This window comes from Lethenteron reissneri, chromosome 2, assembly GCF_015708825.2.
Source record: "Lethenteron reissneri isolate LAM-NWPU_2019-01 chromosome 2, ASM1570882v1, whole genome shotgun sequence".
In the NCBI taxonomy this organism is placed as follows: Eukaryota; Metazoa; Chordata; class Hyperoartia; order Petromyzontiformes; family Petromyzontidae; genus Lethenteron; species Lethenteron reissneri.
Window position 1 is genome coordinate 12,766,575 of NC_083780.1, and position 11,470 is coordinate 12,778,044.

The 11,470-nt window shown below is 47.1% G+C and overlaps 1 protein-coding gene and 1 non-coding gene across 3 annotated transcripts in view; both read left to right on the plus strand.

Annotated features, from left to right (window-relative positions):
- The window catches only part of LOC133343752 (claudin-10-like), a 40,961-nt gene extending 32,939 nt beyond the window's left edge, over positions 1-8,022 (plus strand). For both annotated transcript variants that reach the window (XM_061553544.1, XM_061553553.1), the window contains exons 3-6: positions 2,827-2,991; positions 3,644-3,725; positions 4,946-5,056; positions 6,359-8,022. In XM_061553544.1, coding sequence (XP_061409528.1) covers positions 2,827-2,991; positions 3,644-3,725; positions 4,946-5,056; positions 6,359-6,518 — 518 coding nt within the window. In that variant the 3' untranslated portion in view covers positions 6,519-8,022. The remainder of the gene's footprint in view (positions 1-2,826; positions 2,992-3,643; positions 3,726-4,945; positions 5,057-6,358) is intronic.
- On the plus strand, positions 745-817 carry TRNAR-UCG (transfer RNA arginine (anticodon UCG)). Its single transcript has one exon. It is a non-coding gene; the product is annotated as a tRNA-Arg (tRNA).
- Positions 8,023-11,470: the final 3,448 nt, after the last annotated feature.

Consider the following 11,470-nt stretch of genomic DNA (forward strand, 5'->3'; position numbering starts at 1 on the left):
AGTAATGTGTTTTAGGATAAAGTGAGGGGTTCGAGGTTTAGCAAGATGTACGGATCAGAGTTAGCTAAGAGTTTAGTGTGAAATGATGGCAAGTAGGTAAATATGGAGATGTTATAATACCTTTTTCAACATGATGTGCATTAATAAAACAAACCTCTGTAACAGCTTCGATTCACACTTCAAGATTTAGTCGCTGAACCTTGATCTCCTTGCTCAAAAGAACAATGTAGAAATGATATCATTATTAGTGCGCTAAACCAGCTGGCATAATTGTAGATACATTGAAATGGTTGTTTGTTAAGAATTCGATTGTATTAAAATAGGCAAAAGAGAGGAGTGTGAGAAACGATCTGGATCTTTGTAATAATTGCATTGGAAGAAAACACAGAAACAGTAAAAACACATCAGCTTCAATCCGACCACGGCACTATTTGCACCTACAATAATTTTTATATAAAGTCAGACGCCTTAACCATTAGGCCACGTGGACAAAGCCATCTGCAAAAGGGCTTCTAAGCTATATTTTCATGTGAACCGTCAACTAAACACCACCAGTGGTTTTGTGATGGCCTTTATCAGGTTGCCCGATTAAATAAGTGCGCCCGCGCTGTGGGTATGTTGAAATTCCACAACTGACTGAAGGCTCAAAATGGTTTCCTCATACGAGCAGGGATACACTGGTTTCAAAAAAAGAGCAACAGACTCTCAAGATTATCCTCAGGAGGGTGCTCCTCTACCATGAAGGGCCGCGTGGCCTAATGGATAAGGCGTCTGGCTTCGGATCAGAAGATTGCAGGTTCGAATCCTGCTGTGGTCGAATATTAAATTTTACATTATAGGAATTACAGTCACATTGAATTTTCACGAAGTTCGTTATGTTGCATATTGTTATGCAAGGGGTGAGGGGTCGGTCAGATATACCTTCAGTTGAGGGATTATGGATTGGTGAGGCAAGAGGTTGAGCTGAGTAATACGGTGCAGTTAAGGGTTAGGTCAAATTACGTGGGGTCAGAGTCAGGTTAGAGGTTAGGAGTTCGACAGGAGGCTGTGTTAGGGTTAGGTTGAGCTAAGTAATGTGTTTTAGGATAAAGTCAGGGGTTCGAGGTTTATCAAGATGTACGGATCAGAGTTAGCTAAGAGTTTAGTGTGAGATGATTGCAAGTAGGTAAATATGGAGATGTTATAATACCTTTTTCAAGATGATGTGCATTCATAAAACAAACCTCTGTAACAGCTTCGATTCACACTTCAAGATTTAGTCGGTGATCCTTGCTTTTCTTGCTCAGAAGAACAATTTAGAAGTGATATCATCATTGGGTGCCCTAAACTAGCTGACATAATCCAGATTTGAAGTTTTCGTGACTGCAGGGATCCATACTCTTTGGTTCTTTCGGTAAAGTCACGTAGGTATAAAATTTAAGAAATTAAATCACGACGTTTCATCATCAGGTGGGAAAACCACAGCAAGAAACTGTTTTTGCTGAAGTGAGAGAGAGATTTGCCGTGGTAAGATGTTATATAGGTAAGAAAGGGGGAGGAGCAAGGGGGGAGAGGTGGTGTGGGGTAGGGGGATGGCGAGCGCTGCGTGGTGTAGTTGTACCTGACAGATATGATAGACGACAACCAATACAAAGCAGTTAGAGGTTTTCCTGGTTAATAACATCCTTCCAATGATTGCTCAATTTGTATACATCTTCTCGGTTGAAGTTATGTCCATGGTTATATATCTGGATGGCTTCATGAACAAACCTTTGATAGTAGCCCGAAGGTTTGCAGAGTACCTTGGTCTCGGAAAAAAAACAATATCATGAGAGCCCACAGCGTTATAGCAATGGTCAGCCACGGCAGAGGTATTGGTTCTGCCGTTTCAGATCTGCCTTGCGGTCGCGAACACGGTCCGTGACATGTCGTTTCGTATCCCCAATGTAACAGCCACCACAGGTGCAACTCAGTTTGTAGACTCCAGGATATTGCATGTCAGGAATGACATCCTTCACAGATGGGATTAGATCACGAATTTTGTGTACTGTATTGAATCGGACCTGGATCTTGTGTTTGCTTAAGATTTTGCATATTCTAAGGCAAGGGGGGAGTGCTTGTGTAGGGACATAATCAGTTGAGGGATTATGGTTTCGTGAGGCATTAAGTTCAACTGAGTAGGGTTAGGTTAAAGGTTAGGAATTAGGGTTTAGGTGGAGCCGACAAATACCTTGTAGGGGTAGGTTAGAAGTTTAGCAAGCTCGAACGATCATTGTTCGGTAAGGATGGCAATGGCACTTCTTCTTGTCGCTAGGCTCGCTTCTGATGCGTGTATAATGGACTCTAAATGTGGCACTTGGATAAAGTTTATTGTCCTCAACAACGAGCCAACGCAAAGTCCCTTGCTTTCCCTCTACCGATCGCCCCCTTCCTCCTTCTCACCCTTTCCAATTATTCTCTCCCTCCTCTCCAATCTCCATGCATCCCTTCCTTCTAACCAATCCCTCTGCTCCCCTTGAAACCGCTTCAATCGACCCATTGCCTCTTTCAAATCACCCCCATCCCCACCATCTCTCCCTTTCAAACCTTCCAACCAATTACTATCTAGCAAGCCGCGTCGTTCCTCCTGAGCGACTCATATCTATCCTTATGCCATATCCCCCTCTCGTGGCTGCTATGGTGTATACGATAATCCCCCCCCTCCCGCCATGTTCTACACAGACGGCATCATCCAAAGATGCCCAACATACTTACACACGTGACATTTGTCCAATGTAGTTGTTTAATGAAATTGTATTGCGACTGTGGTCGATGTTAATTGTCGCCATCTATTTTTGTTTGTCTTAGGCGACCTGCAGGCTATCCGCGCGCTGTTCATCTCGGGCATGGCTCTGGGCGTCATCTCGTGTCTCCTCGCCACCCTGGGGCTGCGCTGCACCAGCGTCCTCCCTGCCCGAGCTACCACCAAGTCCCGCGTGGTCATATGTGGAGGAGCCAGCTTTATCTTCAACGGTACTGCAGGTTTCAAGTTTATATTTTGTTTAACCAGGTGAGGACTCAAGAGATCAGGATGAGTCTCGTTTGCAAGGGTCACCTGGGGCATTAGTCTGCCGGTAGGGGGCCACGATCGCTACTCTGTATACGATAGTTCCAAATGAATCATGTTTGTGCGATTTTAGAATTTTGCTAATTTGGACCTTGACGCCAGCACACAATGGCCTCCTCTTGTGAATGACGTCTGGGGATCCATATTGTCCACTATGAAGCAGACTGCGCGTATTATTATTATTATTATTGGTTATTTCACCTCCAGTAATGATCGGGACAGTTTCTGGATTCGAACTGTGATCCTCTGGCCGCGTCATCGACGACGGCTCCTAGTGGCCCTTTCTGAGACACTGAACCTGCGAGAATGAGATTCCTCGGTTCGAACCCTGGTCTCTAAGAGAGTAAAATGTCCACACTGAGCCGGCCACTACCAAGAATCTTGTTTTGAGCCCGAGTGCTGGGACTCTCTGTAAGAAGGTCCATAATGGCTAATGCTGAGCCAGCTCTAAAGTACATTAATTAATTAATCAACAGCAGAGATAGTAATCGTGAATGAGCTCTCACCTTGTTATAAAGACACGTGGATGAAGGTGCGTGTGTGTGTCGGAGAGTGCAGGTATCCTGTTCCTGGTCGTATACTCGTGGTACGCACGCCAGATCACGGCCGAGTTCTACAACCCCATGTACCTCGGGCAGAAGTGAGATGCACACACACACACACAGTGTGTATGTGCGTGTCATGATGGTGTGGGGAGCGGCGGCATAGTGGCTGGCGCATTGCGCTACAAAACCAGAAATTTGAGTTCAATTCCTGGCGACCGTCAACATCAGTGGCGAATATCTGAACTGGTCCTGTGCTTCCCGTGGGTTGACTCAGCGATAAAACAAGTACCTGATGTCGTGCCTGAATATCAGCTCTGGGAAGCCAAAGGTGGCCAGGTCTGGTGTTAGCCACACCACTCCCTCTTATGCCATACCAGCCTGAATAGGTGCTGTATCTTTGTGCGTGGGCGGTTGTGTACCTGTTTGTGTGCACACACGTGAGTGTCTTCACCTGTGCACGTGTTTGCATACACCTGTGGGGAGTGGTGTTGTGGCGTAGTTAGCACGCTGCGCTACGAACCCGGCGACCCGAGTTCGATTCCTGCTCACGGCCAACACCAGTGATGATTATCTGAACCAGTTTCGGTACCACCCCTAGGTCAACTCAGCTTCAAATAAATACCCGGTGTAAACATGGCCACCTAGGAAGACAAAGGTGGCCGGACGTGGTGCTTGCTAGGAGCACTTGCCTCGACAATTTGTTAAGGCTACGCGGATGAACTTTGTCTCCGTGTGTGCAAGTGGAGTCACTTGAAGATGTTTCATGTTTTTGTTTTGTTGTGGTTGCACCCGAGTCAAGAGCCGCATGGCTCACAGGATTATCTCTAAACAGTATATATCAAGGAGAAATTTGTGATTATGCGTGTCTGTTCAAAATGTTTAGCGTACTTCACGACATGCAACAAACTTGAAATTTGCCATGTGGGTACTTTTTTTAAAAAATTGCCATGTGGGGGCGCAATAATGAAATTTTTTGCATGGCTAGTGAGCTATGACGTCACATCTGTCATGTGACCCGCGCATGTGCAGTGCTTAGCTTGCTGCGCTACGAACCCGGCGACCCGAGTTCGATTCCCGCTCACGGCCACCACCGATGACGATTATTTGAACCGGTCCTGGGCCTCCCCTAGGTCGACTCAACCTCAAACAATTAACTGGTGTGGTGTGTGAACATCGTCACTGGGGGGACAAAGGCGGCCGGCCGTGGTGAATCCAAGTCCTGGGCGAAGCCGGGTAGTAAAGCTAGTACCTAATAAATGAAACTGAAAAAAAACTGAAACTTACGTTGTGCGTGTAAACAAACACCTGTGTGTAGGTATGAGCTGGGCCCTGCACTCTACATCGGCTGGGCCGGCTCGGCCCTGTGCGTGGTCGGAGGAGGAATTCTCTGCTGCACAAACGTCAAGAAAAGCCAATACCCACGCGGGTACCACAACCACAAGGGCGACATCCACAGCGGCATTCGCAATTGCGACCAACAATCACATCCACCACAACAAGCACAACAAGACTGATCATTAATAACCACAGTCATAACAACAACAGCAGCAGCAACCACACGCAAGTGCAACAACATGAACGGACCACATCACAAAGCGTAACAACTCCAACGACAACCAGAACAGACTTCACGACGAGCCTCCAAAGCAAACGCAAAAATGTCATCGCAAAAACGACAGAAACAACAATCGCAAGACAATTGTTTTTTTACCCTTTTATCTGGCAACAAAACTGACACCTTTTTTACAAGGAGTCATGTTTGCATAGACCACAATACCTGCAGTCGTAATGCAAACAAAAAACACAACTCTGATAATGTATGCGCTGTCCTTGAAGTTGATTGGTCCACACCCGAGACAGCTTTCCTTAGAGCCTAGTCTCACATGGTGTTGGACCAGATGACGCCAAAAGGCGCACAATAACGCCAAAAGGCGCACAATCACAAGCACATCTACCACGGCAGCATCCAGCAATCACAGTAGTATCCTTGAGGACAACCATCAATAACCACAGGAGTAAAAAAAACCCAGTAAATACAAGGGTTATTTAGTTAAAAGACCTATGGTAATGATGTAACTTACATCAGTCAAAATGTGATTACTGTAAGACAGTCATCGACTTACAAACGTTCGATTTACGAACATCTGCACTTACGAACGAGCTCCCATAAGACATTCATGTTTTAAAAACCATTCGATGTGCGGACGCGAACTCGCACTTGCGAACCGAACTGTGGAACTGTTTTAACTTAGCGGAGCGATCCTCCGCGAGATGTAATGAGTCCCAGCATCCCGCTGGGAGTGAGTTTGTGTAAACGTGAGAGTGTGGCGTGCGCATGTGTGCCCCCCCCCCCAAGTTTCAAGTTTAATTTATTAGGTATAGCCCTGTGAGCCATTCGGTTCTTGAATCGGGTGTGTAGGGGGAGCGGTAGCGCAACGGTTTGCGAGCTGCGCTACGAACCCGGCGACCCGAGCTCAATTCCCACTCACGACCAGCACCAGTGACGATTATTTGAACCGGTCCTGGGCCTGCCTTAGGTAGACTCAGCCTCAAATTAGTACCTGGCGCGGTGCGTAAACATCGCCAATGTGGAGTCAAAGGCAGGCCGGGGCGTGGTGCTAGCCACCGTGCCGGCCTTCATAGGGTGCTACTGGCTAAGAGCATTCGCCCCCACAGTCTGTTAAGGCTACACGGGGATCGTTGTCGTCGTCGTTGTTGTTGTGTGCAGGAACAACAAGAACCTCCACCCCGTGTTCCTGCCGCCCTCCATGGCCCCGGTCTCGGCGAGCGGGGTCCAGAAGCCCCTGATCACCCCCAACGGGGGCAGCCCCCGTCCCAGCCCCCCCGCCGATCTCGACCCCAGCTACGACAAGAACTCATATGTGTGACCCCCCCCCCCCCTCAGTGACTCTACCAATAACAAAACTACCACGAGCAAGAGCTACAAACTACAGGTTTCCCTCGCTCTACGCGAGTTTCGGTTTGTACGATTTCGCGCTGCACATGCGACGAACCTATTTGTACCCAAAAAAATTCGCGATATGCGGTTTGAATTCACCCACACGCGGCTATGCGGTCTTACGTGGGACAACAATGTGTGTATTATTACTGAGCGTGCTGCTCGGCAGACAGCTGTCTCGTCGTGTGGTGGTTTGTGCTGCGTGATTTCGCTGTGCGTGCCCTTTATTCGGAATGCATCTACCGCATTAAACGTGGGATTCCTGTACCACCAATCGCTTGACAATTGCTACCACCACTACCGCTACGACTACCATGGCTAATGCTGCTGTGACTACTGCTACTAATCATGACAACAACTCACGCGTGTGTGTGACCTCAGTCTCTATCAATACTGTTGCTCCCGGTATTACTACCATTACCGTTACAATACTACACGACTACTAATACTACCACAGCTTCTGATAATCAAATCACAATTGAGAGCGCTTTGTCAATGCACTGCTGGATAAGAACCTCTCTCCGTGCCGTGTTGGTCATGAGAGTTGTTTAACCACCCTTCACTGTGTGGGTCAGTGTGGGTGAAATTGGAGACCCAGAAATGGCTCAGATATTACCACTGCTTTGGCGGTGCACTTGAAAGAAATTCCGTAGAAGGTGGATATAAGCACATTTCTAGGCAGAGTTTTTATATCAGCAAAACACATGTTTAAATTAAACTGCAAGGGGGGGGGGGGGAGGGGTCAAAGGGCAACTGCTGATATAAGCACACCACCGCACTTCGGCTATAGGGACACCCTGGCCTTACTCCCAAGAAATGTGCTTCTACGGTATAAATGTGTGCTCCCAATTGTGAGGTTTTTAACTTATATCGGACAGCCCAGAACGGGCCGCCCACAAACATACACTTTACTTTTCGTCTCGGTCATCCTTTAAAGGATGGGAAAGATTTGGATTCCAAGTTGGAGTTAAAATCCTGGCATTAAAGAGCAGTTGACGTGACCCAATGTTGATTTGAAGCTTTCGTGAGTGCAGGAATCCATACTCTTTGGTTATTTCGGTAAAGTCACGGAGGTAGAAAATAATGGATCACGACGTTTCGATCGCAATGCAAGCGATCGTCATCAGGTGAGACAATTACAGCAGGAAAACTGCTGAAGCAGGCGAGAGAGCTGCCGTGACGAGAGATTATAGAGGTCTGGGCTGGGAGCAATCCACAGGTTTGGATTCCAAGTTGCAGTTAAAATCCATGGCAATAGGTTACCACCCCTTGCTTTATACAACTTTTAGACGTGCAGTGAATTCTCATGTAATTAAGGTGATTTATGAATGCACAATTATTATTGGTAGCTTTATCATTAAAGACTTTTGTGTTACATATTTGTTTGTTAATTTGTACATTAAATTTAATAAGAATAAATCAAAGTGAAGTCACTACCGTTGTTTTATTTGTTATTCTGTGGGCTATGCGCGAGACTTCGACTCAGTCTGTCATCACACTGATTGACCCTGTATAAAAATAAGAAATATAAAAAAATACTTTTTTTTAAACACGCTTTAATAGATAGATCGTTTATTGTCATTGTCACCAGTACAACGAAATTTAAAATGCTCACCAGTCAGGGCATCATTCATAAATTTAAATTAAATAAAACAAGAAAATAAAAATAAAATTAAATGAAAGATAATCAATTTATACTATATATAAAAACAGCCCAAGTATACCCACATACCCACATAAGGTTACATTTTGTCATTGCACATCTCTATTTCACAATCAATTGTAAACACTATTACTTAATAATTAATTAGCATTATTGAGTGTGGTGATCGCTGTAGGATAAAAGCTCTGTTTGAATCTGTTTGTCCTTGTTTTGACTGATCTGAATCGTCTGCCTGATGGCAACAGCTCAAACAGTGAGTGTCCAGGGTGAGAAGAGTCCTTTATAATGTGCTGTGCTTTTTTGATGCAACGTGAACTGTGTAGTTCTTCCAGTGTGGGGAGATGGCAGCCGGCGATCTTTTGGGCTGTGTTGATGACCCTCTGGAGCGCTTTCCTCTGAGCCACTGTGCAGCTGGTGTACCATACACAGATGCAGTATGTAAGAATGCTCTCGATGGAGGCTCGGTAGAAGGACACCAGCAGTTTCTGTGTGATGTTATTATTCCTGAGAATTCTCAGGAAGTAAAGTCTCTGCTGGGCCTTTTTCAGAAGCTCAGTGCTGTTGGCGCTCCAGGTCAGGCCCTCCCCAATGTGGACTCCCAGGAAGCAGAAGTCTGCCACCCTCTCCACACAGTCCCCGCTGATGATTAGTGGTGGAGTGTCCGTTTTCTTTTTCCTGTAGTCTATTATGAGCTCCTTGGTCTTTGCGGTGTTAAGGAGCAGGTTGTTGCCCCTGCAGTATGCTGTCAGCCGCTCCACCTCGTCCCTGTAGGCAGACTCATCCCCCCCAGAGATGAGCCCCACCACTGTGGTGTCATCAGCAAACTTCACAATGGTGTTGCTATGGTGGACGGCGGCACAGTCATGTGTGTAGAGGGAGTAGAGCAGGGGGCTCAGTACACAGCCCTGGGGGGAGCCGGTACTGAGGCTCAGGGCTGTGGATGTATGACGGCCCACTCTGACCCTCTGTCTGCGGCCCGAGAGGAAACTATATATCCACATGCAGGTGGAATGTGGAATCCCCAGGTCGTACCCTACTAGTAATGGAAGAACTCCACGACTCCAGGAAGTGGCCCCGAAGCATGCCATAACGTAAGGGACCGTGGTGATTTACAGTCAACGTCACTTGAGCGTGGACAATTAGACCCAAGCCGAAGCATAACATATCAAAAATAATGTTTAGAAATATTTTTTTATGATAGAATATAGTATTGTAATCAGTATGACATAAGTATACCAAGTTTGCAATCGATACCACATTGGGAAGTGGGTTAAAATTTAGTTACAATATTTGAGGATACGACAACAGTTAATCGAAAGCGGGTAATAATAATGTTAAAATTGTATTTTATTTTTTTGATATAATATGGTATTGTCATCAGTATGACATACGTATACCAAGTTTGCAGTCGATAACACATTGGGAAGTGGGTTAAAATTTAGTTACAATATTTGAGGATACAACAACAACGAGAACAACAGACAGAGTTAAATAAAAGCGTGCAATTAAAAAAACGTGTTAAAATAGTCACAACTGTGGGAAACCGCATTAGCTTTTCAAACTGAAAATTGTCACATCTTTCCCAACTGAACTCAATTGCACACGCCGCTGACCGATATCTATCCACTGGTAGATGGAAGGCCTCCCAGGAGACATCGCCATCCCATCGTGCTCGGGTCGCACGGGCTGACATCTGCCGGGGTGAATGTCATCTCGGCCACGTTTTGCACACAGCCTTGGTGTACGGTGCTTTTCCTGAAAGTTTTTGCTGTTTTTACCTGGATTTTTCTGTTTGCGCGTAGTCAATTTAAGATGTTTGCTTGTACTGGTAGGAATTTCCTGGTTACACCAGCCCACAGGGGATTATTGTGTCCGTCCGTCCGTCGTGCAGGGAGGGGCTGTGTGGTGAGGGAGGGGCTGGGTGGGGAGGGGAGGGTGGGGAGGGGCTGGGTGGGTGGTGGGAGGGGTGGGGCTGGGTGGGGAGGGGCTTGGTGGGGAGGGTGGGGCTGGGTGGGGCTGGGTGGGGAGGGGCTGGTCACCCCGTGGTGCCCTTATAAAACTCAACGTTAAACTTACTTACGCCGGCTTGTGCCCGCCCTCACAGTCGGGCATATTTGCGGAATACACCACGCCGCCGTTGACCGAGCAACCCAACGTTCCTACCAGCTCCCTCCGCAGGAATGTGTTTCTTGTTTTTTGTTTGTTGCGGTTGCACCGGAATCAAGAGCCGAATGGCTCACATGGCTAGACCAAATAAATGAAACTGAAACGTTTCATCCTCCTCTTGACCGCCACCCAATTAGGGGTCACGAACACCGGGGCCATGAGCCCCTTCAAGTCGCGACGCCTCCCGCCTGAGCCCACAAACCAGAGGTCGCAACCGGGTACCCGATACCCGTACCCTAACCGATACCCGGCCGGGTACGGGTACCCGTTTGCGACCCTGGTGCGGCCGGGTACAGGTAGGCCGTGAGTCACTAGTGAGTAACTGTCACTCATTTCCCAGCGTCTTGTCTCTTCTCACAATTCAAGTTCCTAGAATCAACCCACCCGCGCCTGCAACATGGCTTCATCCCAGAGGTTGCAATCAGGTACCCGATACCCGTAACCTACCCGTACCCAGCCGGGTACGGGTAGGGTACGGGTACGGCCGGGTACGGGTACCCGTTTGCGACCCTGGTGCGGCCGGGTACGGGTAAGGAATCAAAACCCGTTTGCGACCTCTGCCACAAACTCGATGTCTCTTGGGCGTCTTCAAAGATCCACGTGTTCGTTTCCTTGCATTGTGTAACAGTCAGAATCATAATCTACCAAACCCGTCAACCCCTTATCAGCGCCCTACTTTATTACAGACCAATTCAGACCTGACTGGTCACCTCGTGCTCCTTATACATCTCAACGTTCATCTTACAAAGTCCCATCACAAGGGCGAAAACACCCCAGATACATAATTTTTGTGCCCGTAATGAAACGGATGTACGCCGTATGGACCTGAAAACTCAATTTCCCTGCACAAGAATACGGGGTAAACCGTATGGGTTGACACGGTATGGGGCCGTCCATTAATGACGTCACGCACTTGGGGGCAGGTCAGACATTTGTGACGAGGGGTGGGGGGGGTTTGAGAAATGTGACGTCACATCAAAATGCGCAACTTTAAATAAATATAGACAACACGTTCTACTTAATTAAAAATACTTTTTAATAAATGTTTTCTC